This window comes from Myxocyprinus asiaticus, chromosome 42 (genome assembly GCF_019703515.2).
Source record: "Myxocyprinus asiaticus isolate MX2 ecotype Aquarium Trade chromosome 42, UBuf_Myxa_2, whole genome shotgun sequence".
In the NCBI taxonomy this organism is placed as follows: domain Eukaryota; kingdom Metazoa; phylum Chordata; class Actinopteri; order Cypriniformes; family Catostomidae; genus Myxocyprinus; species Myxocyprinus asiaticus.
In genome coordinates this window covers 37330909-37349796 of record NC_059385.1, presented here as the reverse complement: position 1 = coordinate 37349796, position 18888 = coordinate 37330909, and the positions used below count along the sequence as shown (strand labels likewise).

General features: G+C 39.3%; 2 protein-coding genes across 4 annotated transcripts in view; one reads left to right on the top strand and one right to left on the bottom strand.

Moving 5' to 3' along the window:
- The window catches only part of bpifcl (BPI fold containing family C, like), an 86530-nt gene extending 71739 nt beyond the window's left edge, over window positions 1-14791 (top strand). For 2 of the 3 annotated variants that reach the window (XM_051683564.1, XM_051683566.1), the window contains 5 exons: window positions 12349-12416; window positions 12573-12615; window positions 12735-12798; window positions 14081-14157; window positions 14277-14791. In XM_051683564.1, the coding sequence (XP_051539524.1) occupies window positions 12349-12416; window positions 12573-12615; window positions 12735-12798; window positions 14081-14157; window positions 14277-14336 (312 nt within the window). In that variant the 3' untranslated portion in view covers window positions 14337-14791. Of the gene's footprint in view, window positions 1-12348; window positions 12417-12572; window positions 12616-12715; window positions 12799-14080; window positions 14158-14276 lie in introns of those variants that run through there. The other variant, XR_007895748.1, reaches the window with a different exon arrangement.
- Window positions 1-18888, bottom strand: part of LOC127432446 (NACHT, LRR and PYD domains-containing protein 12-like) — a 612890-nt gene that overhangs the window by 432199 nt on the left and 161803 nt on the right. The gene's annotated exons all lie outside the window — the stretch shown is intronic.

Sequence of the window (18888 nt, the reverse complement as noted above, 5' to 3'; positions counted from 1 at the left end):
GTATCCCCCCACGGACCTCCCATTCTCTTCCGGATGAGTCCGCCGGCTCGTCTCACGGCGAGTTCGACCTCTCGTTCGGAGCCCGTGATGGTGATGAGCTCTCGAGCGCAGCATCGGAGTGCTTGCTCGTCCAGTCAGATGTGGAAACCTCAGCTGGGCTCCCCCCCTCAGGTACGATCGCCCAGTCACAGGCTGACGTGGAGATGACGGACATGCTTTCCCGGGCAGCCTCGAGCGTCGGGCTAGAGTGGAACCCTCTGCTCTCCCCTGAACCCTCGCAGCTTGATGATTGGTTCCTGCTGTGAACGCCACTCACAGCCACGCCCCGTCCCAGTTCCTTTCTTCCCGGAAGTGCAAGAGGAGCTGACAAGGTCATGGGAGGCACCTTTTACTGCCCGGTCCCGATCTTTCAGCTCCCCCGCCCTCACTACCCTCAATGGTGGGGCGGCCAAGGGCTATTTGGCGATCCCCCCGGTGGATAAGGCGCTCGTGGTGCACCTATGCCCGCAGAGCGCTGTCACCTGGTGCGGGCACCCAAAGCTCCCATCCAAGGCCTGTAGGTTTACGTCGTCCCTGACGGCCAAAGCCTGTGGTGTCGCTGGACAAGCCGCCTCCATCCTGCACGCCATGGCTCTCCTGCAAGTCCACCAAGCCAAAGCGCTAAAGGAACTGCACAAGGGTAGTACCACCCCGGGATTGATGCAGGAGATGTGCTCAGTGACTGACCTCACTCTCCGGGTGATGAAGGTCACGGCGCAGTCTCTCGGGCGGGCGATGTCCACCTTGGTGGTCCAGGAGTGCCACCTTTGGCTCAACCTGGTCGAGACAGGAGAGGCCGACAAGGCACGTTTCCTTGGTGCCCCCATTTCCTAGGTTGGCCTGTTCGGCGACACCTTCGAGGACTTTGCCCAGCAGTTTGCCCTCCTGGATGGGCCCGTGGCTGCGTTGGCACATCAACTGCCTCAAGTTGTTTGCAATTCTGCTCGCCCTACGGAGGTTTCGGCTGTTGATCCAGGGCAAGCACGTGTTAGTTTGGACAGACAACATGGCGATGGTGGCATACATCAACCTTCAATGTGGTTTACGCTCCCGTTGTATGTCACAACTCACCCGCCGTCTCCTCCTCTGGAGTCAGCAGCACCTCAAGTCGCTGCGAGCCACTCACATCCCGGGCAACCTCAACACTGCAGCGGACACGCTGTCATGATAGGTTACCCTCAGGGGAGATTGGAGACTCCACCCTCAGGTGGTCCAGCTGATTTGGTGTCGATTCGGGCAGGCACAGGCAGACCTGTTTGCTTCCCAAGAATCCTCCCACTGCCTGCTCTGGTATGCCCGGACCGAGGCACCTCTCAGTATAGACGTGCTGGCACATAGCTGGCCCCCTGGACTACGCAAATATGTGTATCCCCCAGTTAGCCTACTCGCACAGACCCTGTGCAAGGTCAGGGAGGACGAGGAGCAGGTCATCCTGGTAGCACCCTACTGGCCCACCCAGACGTGATTCTCGGACCTCACGCTCCTTGCGACAGCCCCCCCCCCGGCGAATTCCCCTGAGGAAGAACCTTCTTTCTCAGGGGCGGGGGACCATCTGGCACCCGTGACCAGACCACTGGAATCTCCATGTCTGGCCCCTGAACGGGACATGGAAGACTTAAGTGGCCTACCACCCGCGGTGGTGGACACAATCACTCAGGCTAGGGCCCCCTCTACGAGGCGCCTGTATGCCTTGAAGTGGCATATGTTCGCTAAATGGTGTTCTTCCTGATGCGATGACCCCCAGAGGTGCACAGTCTAATCATTGCTTTCCTTCCTGCAGGAGAGGTTGGAAGGGTGGCTGTCCCCCTCCACCTTGAAGGTGTATGTAGCTGCTATAGCAGCACACCACGACACAGAGGATAGTAAGTCCTTAGGGAAGCACGACCTGATCATCAGTTTCCTGAGATGTGCCAGGAGGTTGAATCCCTTCAGACTGAGCCTCATTTCCTCATGGGACCTCTCTGTAGTTCTTCAGGGTCTACAGGGAGCCCCCTTTGAGCCCCTGCAGTCAGCTGAGCTTAAGGCACTCTCTTTGAAGACTGCCCTCCTGACTGCGCTCACTTCCATCAAGAGGGTAGGAGACCTGCAAGCATTCTCTGTCAGCTAAATGTGCCTGGAGTTCAGTCCGGGCTACTCTCACGTTATCCTGTTACCCCGACCGGGCTATGTGCCCAAGGTTCCCACGGCCCCTTTTAGGGATCAGGTGGTGAACCAACAAGCGCTGCCCCAGGAGGAGGCAGACCCAGCCCTGACGTTGCTGTGTCCGGTGCGCGCTTTACGCATTTATTTGGAACGCACACATAGCTTTAGAGTCTCTGAGCAGCTCTTTGTCTGCTTTAGTGCACAGCGGAAAGGAAGCGCTGTCTCCAAGCAGAGGATCGCCCACTGGATCACTGACGCCATAACAATGGCATATCACGCCCAGGACGTGCCGCCACCAGCAGGGCTACGAGCTCATTCTACCAGGAGTCTGGCAGCCTCCTGGGCCTTGACCAGTGGCACATCTGTGTGCTTATGCCCTCATGAGCCATGTCCTCCTCTGCTATGAACCTAAGCTCATCAGCAGTCAGCTGCCTCCTCCTCTTGAGGGTGCTGAGCAGGGAGACATAGTCTCTATCCATGTCTACAACAGAAAAAAAGTACAACAATTGGTAGCCAGCAGTGTGTTCTTCACAAATCCGTACACTGAATTTTCACTAAAGGCTTGCAGACTAACCAGAATGTCCAACAGCAGACAGCCCTCTCACACTTTCCTTGTGAACAGGAAGCTACACACAACCTAAAATCATGTCTGTGTGATGGATGGGTAAGGCTATCTGCTAAATTATAGAAAGATGTCAACCATTTTTTTTTTTTATTACGTGGGAAAATCAACAAGCTAGATAACTTATCTAACTAGCAGGCCAGTTTCCAGGCAGGTCTGAACACCATCTGCTCACTAATGTGAGGCACATTACTTCAGGCGGATTTTTCACAAGCGACAAAATTGGCCAAAAAAGTTGTTGATATTTAGCTAAAATGTACATAGTATTGCTAGCTAATGTTTATTTAGCAAGTTTCACAGAAATTTGCTTAAAAATAAAGGCTAGTTGCCTGTCCAATGAACACCGACGGTCATGTCATTTTTTCCAGAAATAACTAGCATTACTCCTACAAATAAATGCTTCGTAACTAAAACGTTTGACTTTCAATTGATAATATTGACAACACATGTTAAATAACTTGTCTTACCTCGAAAGATCGCATCAGTAAGTTTGAAGCAGTAAGTCCAACACTGGAGGTAATCTCCTGAGATATTCTCTCTGGCTCTGCTCAAGCAAATGGAGGATGACACTGATGACGATACATTTATTATTCATGCCCAGTAACCGTTTAACCAATCACATGTGCTTTTAGCTTATATTATCATGAGTATCTGGCAGTTTTCAGAAATAAAATCTGTGATTGGACAGCGAAGATATTGAGACAGGAACCATGGGAATAATTGTTCCCAAATTTGAACGCTCCGGCTGGTAAGGGTTAAAGAAGGCGTGAACGCATCATAAAAGGTCCGTGAAAAGGGTCCATTGTTAGTGTAGATCTCAGTTGTCTAGTAATCCAAAATAATTACAAGGTTTTACTGTCAAAATTGTATAACTAGCCCTATATAAATAATTAATTTAGATTTGTTTGATTTCTCAGAGGACCTTAAAGTGAAAATTACTGCGTTGAATTGAAAAGGTCCCAGATGACTAATAATAAGTCATATATACAATACAAAAATGGAATGTACATAAATAATTGTTAAATATTAATTATTTGAAATTATGAAATAAAGCAACTTTGCATCACTTTTGACCCAGGACAAAGTATATGTCATCTATCTATTGTGGCAGGTTGAGAAAGAGACACAGTGGGTGTGGCGTCAGGCCTTGGAGAGGCGTTTATTTAAAATAACGACAACAGAAAAAGAAGGAATAAAGTATCCAATGGGGAAAGTGTCCAAAACAAATGGGAATTGGTTGTCCTCACTGTGCATGTGAAGGAAGGGTTGTGCAGCGAAGGTAAGGTCCAGGTGATAGTCCGGCGGCCTCACACGCTCCCCTCTTGGGTTCCAAGGCACGTGGGGCAGCGGCTCCTCTTGAGTGGCCTGGCATCCTGGCCAGTCAGCCACAACATGTGCTCCAATCCGGGTTGCGGGTCCGGCAACACATCTAATTCACGCTGTAACCTCCCCGGTATTTTCCTGGACCTACGAGGATGCCAGAGGGTAGAGACCATTCACCCGTTTTTTTGCATTTCCATAAATTATATATTTTTTTATGATTATTTCATATCTATATAAGTTTACTATCACATGATGTCTATTTCTTTGTTTATTACAAGAGAAATTAGTACTATATTACAAATTCCCATGCATTTCAGGTTTAATGCAGGAAACCAACTAACTCCATATTTGAATTTAATTCACATACTTTTCCTTGCCAGTGTATAAGCTTTTACATTTGGCTATGCCATTTAAGCATGGATTCCTTAAAAATGCCGTCAGGGTGAAAGGGGTTAAAAAGCAAACATTTATTATTGTTTGTTGTTATTTACACAGACACCAGTGCTCATATTGATCATTATTTTGACGAAGGCCAGAGCAAGCATATTCCTGATTTGTTTTATTAAATTAGCATAACTGCAAACCTGAATCATAAGTAGGCAAGGACTTTCTCACAGTAAAGTGAAATTGAAATGGAACCGCTTGGACCTGCATATATGCTTATATGTCAGCGGTCCCACACAGATATGAATTCATCATGAAGCGATGAAAAGTTGAAAAGTTTTTTGAAATTTAGAAAAAATCTTGTGGAGAGAGAGTCTTATTCACAAGTTCAAAGAATGTGTCCTAGTGAAGTAATTCCAGAAAGTGATTTTGGTTGGATTTAAATTATTAAAAAAAAAAAAAACCTTTTCACTTTTGAACTAGAAGAAGTTCCTTGGACTTTTTTCCTAATTTTTTGTATGTGTCTGATGAATTTAATTTCACCAAAGTCATATCGGTGCTAGCTCAAAGTATACTCAATATAACTATGCGTGCATACACATGCGGTTGGCGCATGCACACTAAGACTGCTATAAGACACCGGACTTTCTCTTCAGAATTTTAGTCACATGAGGATATCTTTATATTTCTTCAGACTTGAGTTATACAAATGCAGGTTTCCCCTTGACATGCACATCTACTGTTGTTGTTTTAATCTTCATCTTCTGATGTTTAGCAGCGATTACATCTTCTTCGAGGGCTTCTTTGTGACAGCAATGCCTCAAATGTGAGTTTTGCAGCCTTGTGGACCATCTAAGTAGTGCAAATAACTTCAGGCGCATGCGCATTCTGCATGTTCAAAGATGCGCGGTTAGAAAAACCAGGCTGTGTGCGTTCAGTGCTCACACTCTGCTGATGATAAGAGTTGCGTCACGTGTCCTGTATGCAGATCCTCAGCGTTCATGTCTGACCTTTGGCTTTAGCCCTTTGGTCCTCCTCCAATTCCAGACTTTGGTGACATAAGCAAGTGCAGACTGTTGAGGCGCTAGTTCATCAAGTCCATGAGTGTGCATGAGTGATAAAAGTGTGCATTTGTGACAGACTTCAATATGACATTTTCACACATTACATTTTTCATGAAATACAGTTTTACAGATTATTATTTGAAAAGTCATGAAATTAATAGAAAGGATAAAGGAACACTCTTGGATTATTGATTTTATTGAATAATTCCAAGCAACACACTGACAATGAAGCATTAGTGAATTTAACAAAGAACATCTGAAAGACAAAGCACACATACTGTATATAAAACACAACAAAACCCCATTTTTTTATTATTATTTAAAAATGTATAGAACAAATAAACATAATACAGACACCTAAATTGTTGCAGGCAGGTGCTTAAAACTGTCAAATTTATAGAAAGAAGAACATAAACCGATCAGCCACAACATTAAAACCACCTGCCTAATATTGTGTAGGTCCCCCTCGTGCCGCCAAAACAGCACCAACCCGCATATCAGAATAGCAATCTGAGATGCTATTCTTCTCACCACAATTGTACAGAGCGGTTATCTGAGTTACCGTAGACTTGATCAGTTCGAACCAGTCTGGTCATTCTCTGTTGACCTCTCTCATCCACAGAACTGCCAATCAATGGATGTTTTTTTTTTGTTTTTGGCACCATTCAGAGTAAATTCTAGAGACTGTTGTGTGTGAAAATCAGCAGTAACAGAAATACTCAAACCAGCCCGTCTGGCACCAACAATCATCCATGTGATTATTTAATCAGCTAATCGTGTGGCAGCAGTGCAGTGTATAATATCATGCAGATACAGGTCAGGAGCTTCAGTTAATGTTCACATCAACCATCGGAATGGGGTAAAAATGTGATCTCAGTGATTTGGACCGTGGCATGATTGTTGGTGTAAGATGGGCTGGTTTGAGTCTCACACACCGCAGTATATCGCAAAAATCTTTACATTAATACACACAGCCACACTCGTGCAGGTATATGCGTATGTCACCGGTAGACCGAACGATACTATTAAAATAAATATAATGAATCTTATAAGCTGCACCATATGTGCAGGAACGTACTCTCTCATGTCTTAATGTTTTAGAGACTCACAATAATTCAAAAATTTTCTTTGAAACAATGAAAATAAAGGTTTAGTGTTCGATTACTTACTTTAAAAAAGTAAAACTTCCTCAAGAAGAAATATTAAATAAAAACTGAAATGGAGTAATTCCATTTTTTTGGACAACTGGATAAATTAAAGTTTTGAACCAATTATACACATCAGACTTAAAAAGCTATACTATATACACTCAAGAAAAGCAAGTGATCCGTTGTTGCCAATCAGGAAAAATTATTATTGAAATCACAATTTTATCCGCGATTGACATTGCCTCGTCCGCCATGTTTTTACCTCTAGCAAGGAAACTCCAGTCCGCTGTGATTTTTCGAGAGGATCAGCAGTGGGGGCTGTTGGGCAGTAGTCCACTGTGGAGCTCGCACTGATGCGGGCTCAGCTGAAGGGTGCATTTAGGGTGCAAAGGGGTTGCTCGTGAGAGTGCGATGATGTCACTTTGTGTGAACGAACCCTCGTGAACAGTGGCTGTGTTGAGAATAAACCAGACTTGAGACATAAAGATTAATTTGGCTGTAGCCACTGATCAGGAGTCAGCTTTTCCCTTCTCACTAGTAATTAAGGTTTGGACTTGTGGATGGAAAACGGATTGTAGACCAGCAGTTACGAGCACCGTCATCCTGAGCAGCAAATCAGAATTGTACCTATTATTGTATTAATATACAATAATACTGTAGGGCTTTTGTGGTGGCAATTGTTCACTACCGCAATGGTAAAGGGTCAACCACCGCCGGTGAATAGTGTTGGACCATTGTTTGGGGGGTGGGTGAGGGTGCGGTCGCAAACTATATGTTTATTGTAGATTAAACTTTAAAAAGTGAGTCATTGAACACAAAATAGAAATTAAACCCTTGGTAAAATATTACAGAATACAAAAAACAAGAATAATATTATAAAATATACTGTGTATATATATATATATATACAGTACTGTGCAAAATTTAAGGCACTTAAGATGTTTCACAAAAGCATTTGTATTAAGATGGTTATTTATATCTTCAGCTTTAGTGTGTCAATAGGAAAAATACATTTTAGACTCCCAAACATTACTTTTGCAAATAGAAAAGTTTAGAATAGAAGAAGAGGGCACTCTGCAAGAGATGGCATTGCCCCCACAGAGCCCCCCACTGAACATCGTGTCAGTCTGAGATTACTTCACATGTCATATTAAAATTCAATATGACAGAGAGACAGTATAGCCGATATGGGAAGCATTGGTTTTGTTGAAATTCCCATAACCCAAGGAATCCATAAACACAAACCCCATGATTTGTGGACATACTATACAAAAGTTACAGGCAAAAAGAGCCATTTTCCACATTTCTTGACCCATAGGTGGCGCTGTCTCCAAACTTTCCATGTACCCTCAGATAATGGTCCTGATGAAGCAAACCAAGTTTTGTTTCCATTGGACAAAGCATTGTTGAGATATAGACTCAAATCCATTTTCACCATGTTAACTTCCCAATGGCGTAACTTTTAAACAAAGTTGAAAATTCTGTACTGTCATTTCTGTGAGGCCGGTCTGGAGATTATTTTGAGACATTGTTTGGGCAAATTGGAATAAATTTGAAGGATGTGATAAATTTAAATAATCCAAGATGATGGCCACTGTAATGGCTGGAGTTTTAATGCAAGGGGTCCATTTAAAACTTCAGGAGGAGCATCAGATGCAAAATGATTTTTATTCAAAAACAAATGGTTCAAAAAATGCACACAAAAGAAAAGTGTATATCTGAACTGGTGGTGGTGCTATAAAGTGTGTCTTAGAGACCCCAAATTTGGTATGTGGGCTATTCATAGCCCACATACCCCTATCAATGTGCCAGATTTCATCATTTTCCTATGAACGGTTCTATGGGCTGCCATAGACTCCCATTGGGAGGAAGCATAATAATAGTACTAACGGATACAATAGGTGCCAGAGCACCTTTGGTTCTAGACCCCTAACTAACAGATACAATAGGGTCTAGCCCCTTCAAGAAAAGAAATTAAATAATGACAGAATTTGCACTGTTTGAAGGAGGACCATTTTCATTTATTATAACTTTATAGTAGTGACAATAAATGTAATATATAACTACATATGTACAGTGGCATGCAAATGTTTGGGCAGCCCTGATCAAAATGTCTGTTGCTGTGAATAGCTAAGCGAGAAAAAGATGGCCTGATTTCCAAAAGGCTTAATGTTAAAGATGACACATTTCTTTAATATTTTAAGCAATTTTACTTTTTTTATATTCATCTTTTACAGTTTCAAAATAACAAAAAAGGAAAGGTGCCCGAAGCAAAAGTTTGGGCACCCTGCATGGTCAGTACTTAGTAACACAGCAAGTATCACAGCTTATAAAAGCCTTTTATAGCCAGCTAAGTGTCTTTACATTTTTCTTTGGGGGATTTTTGCCCATTATTCCTTGCAAAAGGCTTCTAGTTCTGTGAGATTCTTGGGCCGTCTTGCATGCACTGCTCTTTTGAGGTCTATCCACAGATTTTCGATGATGTTTAGGTCAGGGGACTGTGAGGGCCATGGCAAAACCTTCAGCTTGCGCCTCTTGAGGTAGTCCATTGTGGATTTTGAGGTGTGTTTAGGATCATTATCCTGTTGTAGAAGCAATCCTCTTTTCATCTTCAGCTTTTTTACAGATGGTGTGATGTTTGCTTCCAGAATTTGCTGGTATTTAATTTAATCTATTCCTCTACCAGTGAAATGTTCCCCTGTGCCACTGGCATCAACACAAGCCCAAAGCATGATCGATCCACCCCCGTGCTTAACATTTGGAGAGGTGTCCTTTTCATGAAATTCTGCACCCTTTTTTCTCCAAACATACACTACTGGTCAAAAGTTTAGGGTCACTTACTCATTCTTTATTTTATGTTATTTTTTTCACATTTTAGAATAATAGTAAAGTCATCAAAACTATGGAATAACATAAATGGAACTATGGGAATTATGTTGTGACTAAAAAAAATCCAAAATAAATCAAAACTATGTTACATTTTAGCATCTTCAAAGTAGTCACCCTTTGCCTAGAATTTGCAGAAATGTACTCTTGACATTTTCTCAACCAACTTCTTGAGGTATCACCCTGGGATGCTTTTTAAACAGTATTGAAGGAGTTCCCATCTATGTTGGGCACTTATTGGCTGCTTTTCTTTATTATTTGGTCCAAGTCATCAATTTCAAAAACTTTTTTTTTTTTAATTAAATTTTAGATTTATAATGAAATAAATTAATATGGTGGCACAATTATATTTTTGTCTACAAAACTAATTTCAAACATTTAAGCATACACCTTCAGATCAAAAGATTTTTAAGATCATGAGAAACATTTCAGGCAAGTGACCCCAAACTTTGGATCGGTAGTGTACCTTTGCTCATTGTGGCCAAAAAGTTATATTTTAACTTCATCGGTCTGCAGGACTTGTTTCCAAAATGCATCAGGCTTGTTTAGATGTTCATTTGCAAACTTCTGACACTGAAATTTGTGGTGAGGATGCAGGAAAGGTTTTCTTCTCATGACTCTTCCATGAAGGTCATCTTTGTGCAGGTGTCGCTGCACAGTAGAACAGTGCACCACTACTCCAGAGTCTGCTAAATCTTCCTTAATGTCTTTTACAGTCAAACAGGGGTTTTGATTTGCCTTTCTAGTAATCCTATGAGGAGTTCTCCCTGAAAGTTTACTTGGTCTTTCAGACCTCAACTTGAACTCCACCGTTGCTGTTAACTGCCATTTCTTAATTGCATTATGAACTGAGGAAACAACTACATGAAAACGCTTTGCTATCTTCTTATAGCATTCTCCTGCTTTGTGGACATCAGTTATTTTAATTTTCAGAGTGCTAGGCGGCTGCTTGGAGGAGCCCATGGCTGCTGATTTTGGGACAAGATTTGAGGAGTCAGAGTATGTATAAAGCTTTGAAATTTGCATCACCTGGCCTTTCCAAATGATGATTGTGAACAAGCCATAGCCCTAACAAGCTAATTAAGGTCTGAGACCTTGATAAAAGTTATCTGAGAGCTCAAATCTCTTGGGGTGCCTAAACTTTTGCATGGTGCTCCTTTGCTTTTTTTCACTCTAAAATTTTACAAAATAAAAATAATACACTAATATTGCTTAAAATGTTGAAAAGAATGTTTCATCTTTAACTTTATGCCTTTTGGAGATCAGTTCATCTTCTACTCACTTAACTATACACAGAAACAGAAATTTTGACCAGGGGTGCCCAAACTTTTTTAAATTGTTGGCAGTTTGAGTGAGTTTAATTGGTAGATTTTGTACATTGATAGATCATTCACCATCACGTACACTGAGAACTTCTGTAGTTTATATAACAACACTCCCCACTGCAGAATGTTCATTTAAAGTGACAAAGTGAAATCTTATTTTTACTGGAAATATGGCTTGTCCCTGATCACATTTGATCAAATCACACGTGAAGTCCACCATTAACGTTAGAGCGACAGCAGTAGGAACGCCCACGGGCGATTTCACAGTACAGATACAAGCTACATCCAGCGATAAAGTCACTGAATGTGTGTATGGGGCTTAAGGCCAATTTATGCTTCTGTGTCAAACCTACATCGTAGGCTCTGCGTAGTGGCCAATGCGTTGGTTTGCATTTATAGTTCTGTGAAGGTGTCTGCGTCGTTCTCCAGTTACACAGTCAAAATTATTATATATTCATAAATAAACAAAAGCAATGTTATCCGTGGATTCAAAGCAGTGGTGTAGCTAAGGGTGGGCCGGGGTGGGCATGGGCTCACCCAGAATATTAAAGATTATTCTTTGACTTAAATATATAGTTATAAATAGTTTAAAAATGCATAAATTCTGATTTCTGGAAGTGTGAAAGAACTGTTTGAATGTACTGCTTCTCTGTTGTTAAAGAAAATTTGGTACAAAAAAAAAAATAATATTTGGGCAAAAACTGGGCCCATCCATTTTTGTTGAGGCCCACCCAAAATAATTTCCTGGCTACGCCCTTGATTCAAAGGTATTTATTAAATTAATGTAGTCTTAAAAACAAATTTAAAGTATGTGAAGATGCTGAAATTTTGATTAGGCTATATATTATTTATTATACATGTTGCCTGTATTGCAGGGAGCAAATAAATGAGAAAAATACTGTATGCTTGCTCTTGAGTCGCTTAAATAATAATCAATAAATATTTGGCATACTTTTGATGTTCCATACTGAAAAAAGAAATCATCAAATGAATTAATAACTATACCTCACTTGGCTTGTTGTTTAAAAGACTTTACAATGCATATAGGCAATATAACCAACTTTTACTAGGTGCTTTTTAATTTGCTGACAAATTAGAAGTGTTCTGTTTCAATAACTAAAATATGATTATTTACTGCACACAATACTGTCAAACATACAGTCAAATCATTGTGTAGATCGTAAAGTTCGCAAGTAGAACACAACACATATTATTTCACTTATATATCAAATTAATATCAAGTAAAGGCCCGGAGAAAAAAAAAAAGCTTTCAGAGTTTATTTATAAAAAAGTGACACACATCAGACTTTACTGTAAGTGTATGCCACTGCAGCTGCAATTGCAAATGTTGAATTTTGCACATGATGTCACTGTTAAAATGATTACAGCTCACAGTTTCTGCATCTCTGTTGTAGGACAGCAGCTTCAATGGAAATGCACAGATTGACAATATACACCTAACTGCAGCTTTAAAAATAAACAAGTGAGTAGTGTGTGTGTGTGTGTGTGTGTGTGTGTGCGCGTGTGCATTTAATTAAAGTACTGCCTTTACCTTTGTAGTATTTTGAAAGTCTAGATATCTAAACAATTGTTAAGTATTAGTTTTGTAAAACTCTATATCTTCTCCCTTTGCATGAAGTTTAACTCTGACTCTCGGATCATCTGAGATTGGTGATTTCAATGTGAGTTCTATTGAGTTCTATCTATTATCAGTGATAATTTAAGTCAAATTTACTTTGGTAGATTAACATTATAGAATGAATGTTTTATTTGTGTAACCAGTAATGTTTCAAATATACAGACAGGACCACTTGAGAAACTGTTAAAGATGGCAATGAGCACAGTTGTACTTCCAAAATTAAATGGTAAGAAATCATATATGGAATAGCATTTATGGTAACGCTTTATTTGTTAACATCAGTTAACATGACTAACAATGAGCAGTTCTTTTACAGCATTTATTAAACCTGGTTAATGTTAATTTCAGCATATAGTAATATTTTTTTTTTAAATCAAAAGTTGTATATGTTAACATTAGTTAATGTACAATAAACTAACCACAAACAATTGTATTTTTATTAAATAATGTTAACAAAGATTAATAAATGCTTTAAAAATAGATTATTCATCATTAATTTATGATACATAATGCATTAATGTTAACAAACAGAACCTTATTGTAAAGTGTTAATGCTTTATTAGAAAAAAAAAAACATGCAGGTCATGTTAACTGGAAACTCTGAATTAGCACTAGTTCTAAGTGACAGTATGAATGGAAGATGGATTTATTAGAAATCCGTCTTGTTCCGGAAGTATTTTTCTTATTCATTTTTTCCATGAGGATTTAATAAAGTACTTCATAAGAGTTGCAAGCCATGAATCAAACCAACCAGTTCCGACGTGAATTACAACATTACAAACTTTGATTTGAAGCAAAAATGTATTTGAAAATCAGACATAAAGACAAAGGAACAAGACTGTGTACTTGACGTCTTTAATGAAGGAATGAAATACAATCCCATTAAACATTGCGAATCAACTTAAAGAAGGTAATAAAATTAAAAACTATGTAAATGTATAAAACAGTTGATTATAAGTATAGAAACAATATATAGTTATATAAGTTTACATATATACATTTACTGCAAAATACTCAGACATATATGAATACATAAGTAATTTAAGAGTGTAGGGAGAGCAACTCATTTTGTGTCATGGGAGCGTGTGGTCGCTTTGTTTCTTGCATTTCTCTGTTTGGTGACTTTTCCCCTTTAGGATCAAGGGTAGTTTAGGCATACCACTATTAAATGCAGTTTTTAAAAAATAGTAGAAATAACGTAGACTGATAGCTTCAGCAGAAGCAAAAATCATCAGTTAACAACCTTGGAGCTCATGCTAAGTCTGGCTTTAAAGATTTATAAGTTATCGTTAAAAATCAATTCCTCAATGTAACAAATAAAATAAAAATAAGATTTTTACTTCTGGAACCAGACTGTTATTTCCACAAAGTACTAATATTTTTTTAAAATACATTTTCTTGTGATGAAGTAGTTTTGGTCTCCTTTATTTCAGTTGTACAGACTTTCAATAATGTGAGTCTCTTTAAACACATCTCTAACATCTGGATTATTGTACTTTATATTTTAGCTTACCTCAAGATTGGTGTTCCGTTACCCACTCTGCATGGCTTTAGCTTTAGTAATGCTGAAATGTTCTTAAGAAATGTGAGTACTATTAATAAATGTTTGGGTTCTGCAGTGATGTATGGGGTAAATCTTCATTGTATTGTTAGATATAGTATGGCTCTGCTGACCTGTTGTAACAAGAAAACTCTTTCTTTCAGGGTTTTGTGCTCATTGTGACAGATGTTGAAGCCCCCCATGACATAGCAAGTGGTCTCTAAGATCCAAACATAGATTGTGCTGAACAACAGCTTGATTCTTTTCAAATGAAGTTTCTCTACAATGCTTAAATAATCATTACATTCATTTTTCATACAATTTCTTGTGAAATTCTACGGAGTATCTTAGAGGACAAGGAGTGAATTTACTTCCTAAAATAGTTTTGCATTCCCCTTGCAATTATTTTGGTTTCCATTGCAAGACCTTTATTCATCACATTTAGCCAAGGTTTTACTGCAGTATTCATAGATAATTTATGGTATTTGTATTAAAACCATAGTTACCATAAAATTTAATATGGCTTTACTATAGTTCAACCATGGTTATATAGTAAAACCATGGTACATTTTGTGATTATGGTTTTACTACAGTATCTGTATTTTAATCATGATACTCACAGTAAAACCATAGTAACAAATCTGTGGTAAAAAAAATAAAAAAAATAAAATAAAAAAAGAATATATATATATATATATATATATATATATATATATATTTTTTTTTTTTTTTTTTTTTTTCTTTTTTTTTTTTTTTTTTTCATAATCCAGCTGCCAAAAATATTTACAACAGTTTTACAATAGTAACACAATGGTTAATTTGTTATACAAGTATGGCTATGGTTTTTATAAGAACAGACCAAAATATAACACATTTTTCGCTGTACATCTTGCCATTGCAGTCTCTAGACACAATCATGATTTCAAGCTCAATTACACTTCCTATAGTGCCATCAGAGCTGAGATATTCTTCTAAAAACCTGCATTGTGTTCTGCAGAAGAAAGAAAGTCATACACATCTGGTATGGCAAGAAGGTGAGTAAATGATGAGTATTTTAATTCTTGGGTGAATTAACCCTTTAATACAGGAAAACCAAAACTATCATAAAATAAGTTTCTGTAGAAACCACAGTAAACCATAGTGCAACTACTGTAGTAAAACCATTGTTAATTTAGATAAGGGATGGATAAAGGTATTACAAGGGAACCCAAAGTAATTGCAAGGGAACATGGTGCATTGCAAGGGAACACAATACTTATTGTTAGGGAATGCAAAATGTATTGCAAAGGGAACGCAAATTATTGCAAGGGAACGAAAATCAAATTACGAGGGAATGCAAACTATTGCAAGGGAATGCAAAACGTACTGCTTACTTACTCTAAGGCAGAGTGAACAATTCACAGTGTTACACATTTTGTTCACATGTACTTTTCCCACAAAATGTTGTGTTACAGTGGGGTTCCCAAACTTCCTGTACTGAACCACGATGAGAGATTTTTTTCTTGTAGTAAAAATTATGCTTCAAAGTGTGATTCAAAGAACCCAAGTCACATGATTGGATGATCACATGATTTCAGGAAACATAAGCTTGGTTACGTCACATTGAATCAAATGTATTGATGTTTTGGTGGCTTGATCCAAAAGTGAACAAATCAAATGTATGGTATTAACAAAGTGGATATTACAAAAATGTTCTTTATGTCATTGATACAAGAGGAATAAAAGAAAAAAGAGGAACTTGTGTAAAATGTCATCTCCATAGCTCAAGTTGGTCACCAGGGCTCGACGTTTCTGGCCTGAGCATTTCAGACCTCTTTACAAACCTGTTGCTAGGTAACAACAGCACTAAGCTGTCCACTAATTAAGAGTAATACATTTAGCCACAAAAATAACCGTCATGCAAAGCTTGGTAGATTTTAACCATGTTGTCACAAAGTTAAGTGGATCTGTTTTTGATGTACACTTGAGTATCATCACTATTACACTGAATGTCACTCATGTTTACATGTACAGTATGTAAATGTTTTGTAAACCTCTAGACTAGACTACTGTAATGCTTTACCAAATGCACGTTCAGCATCTATAAAAATTATTTCACCTGATCAAATTTTTTGTTTATTGAAGACAATTGGAAGTTGCTTGCTTACTGGAATACTTGATTCTGATTGGTCATATGATATTTCCTTATATTTCTAAACAAAAGCTGCATATCCGGGGATAAGGTTAGTGAATATCAGACCAGCCATCTTGGTATTGCGAGCCATCTTTCCTACTTCTTGTATCACTCTGCGATCTCTGCAAAGAAGCTGATTAAACAATTTAATCTCAAATCAATATTTCATGTCCATTTATTTATTTATTTTCCAAGTAGTCATAAATGTATAAGTGCGACAATGAGCAGACAGACGGTCATATTTGCAAAATATACACCCAACAGAACTCCTGTGCAAATCGGAGGTGAAATTCAGCTGTTTTTAGAGACTTTGCATGTGTTCAAACCTTTTTCTTTTTTTTTTTACTGAGGAATCAGACAATCAAACATTGTTACAGAACTCCTTCAATTCCAATTTAAAGACAGATAAAAAAAGAGACATACAAAGAACAAAATACATAAAACCTGTAGAACAGAACATCTGCCCCCACACCTACACAACTCTCCCTCCCCTCCCCTGGGATTTCATGTCATGTCTCACTAATGGGGTAGTCAGTGCTCTTTAATAGCTCAATTTACAATATCAACATAGTGGAGGAGGTGAAACCAAATCTTATTGAAATGCTCCAATTTTCTTTTTTTTTTTTTTTTCTCAGATGTAAAACTTTACCATATCTTATAGCCATAGTTTAATAAATGAAATCTCTGACTTTTTCCAGAACTGTATTATAATTTTCTTTGCCACAATAAGAACATAAGGTTGGAAGGGAGGAGGGTGGGGCCAGGTTGTGATGCTGCACACCCGGCCCCTAAGCAGGCTAATCAAGCTCTCAAGAGGGATAAAGGCGACCAGTTCCAGAGAGAGAGAGTTACGGGCATCTACCCGGCATGCGTTTGTGTTTGTCTTTTTGTTTAAGTTAATCATTAAATGATTATTTATGTTGTTAAGCTGGTTCTCGCCTCCTCCTTTCCCTTTTACTTCGATACAATAAGAAAGAAACTGTTGTTGATATTTTTGAAGTGAGGGAAGTTTATCAGAAACCCCAAGCACCACCAAACATACTAGTATGGATGCTAGTATGATATGTAACATGTAATGAAAAATATTTGTACAAAATGTTAGCTTAGGGCAAAGAAAATAATTATGAAGGAGAGTGGCTTCCTCAATCTGACACTTATCACACAAGGGGATACATCAGAAAAAAAGGAAGAAAAAAAAAGTGTAGTTTTGTTTTTGCATCGTGAAGTCGATGAATGATCTTAAATTGAAATCAAATCAAATCAAATCAAATCAATTTATTGTCACACAGCCATATACACAAGTGCAATGTTGTGTGAAATTCTTGGGTGCAGTTCCGATCAACATAGCAGTCGTGACAGTGATGAGACATATACCAATTTACAATAACATCAAATTAACACAACACAATTTAAACATCTGATATACACATAATTACACTCAACAATATACAAATAATAACATACACTGTACAGTATACAATATGCACTATATAGATACACATTATTCAATAAAAATAAAAATATATAAAAAAGTATTTATAGTATATATAGAATGTACAGTATTGTACTGTATTAACATTCAGGCTGTCGGTTGATAGTCAGTTGTTAAGAGAGAATATAATATAATAATAATAATATAATTTATGACAGTCCGGTGTGAGATATAAGAGTAAGGGTAATAAAGTGCAGTGCTGATGTATTTGATCGTGGGAGATCAAGAGTTCAGAAGTCTGATTGCTTGGGGGAAGAAGCTATCATGGAGTCGGCTGGTGCGGGTCCTGATGCTGCGATACCGCCTGCCTGATGGTAGCAGTGAGAACAGCCCAATGCTCGGGTGGCTGGAGTCTCTGATGATCCTCCGAGCTTTTTTCACACACCGCCTTGTATATATTTCCTGGAGGGAGGGAAGCTCACCTCCGATGATGTGTCTGGCAGTTCGCACCACCCTTTGCAGTGCTTTGCGGTTGTGGGCGGTGCTATTGCCGTACCAGGCGGAGATGCAGCCAGTCAGGATGCTCTCTACAGTGCAGGTGTAGAACCGTGTGAGGATGTGGTGGTTCATTCCAAACTTCCTCAGCCGTCTCAGGAAAAAGAGGCGCTGATGAGCCTTCATCACAATGACTTCAGTGTGGATGGACCATGTGAGTTCCTCAGTGATGTGGACACCCAGGAACTTGAAGCTGCTGACTCTCTCCACTGGTGCTCCATTGATGGTGATGGGACTGTGTTCTCTGTCTTTTCTTCTGAAGTCCACCACAAGCTCCTTTATCTTACTGACGTTGAGGGAGAGGTTGTGCTCCTGACACCAGTGTGTCAGAGTGTGCACCTCCTCTCTGTAGGCTGTTTCATCATTGTCAGTGATCAGACCTTCCACCGTCGTGTCATCAGCAAACTTAATGATGGCATTGGAGCTATGTGTTGCCACACAGTCATGTGTGTACAAGGAATACAGTAGTGGGCTGAGAACACAGCCCTGTGGGGCTCCAGTGTTGAGGGTCAGTGAGGAGGAGATGTTGCTGCCTGTTCTAACCACCTGGTGTCTGCTTGACAGGAAGTCCAGGATCCAGCTGCACAGTGAGCTGTTTAATCCCAGAGCCCTAACT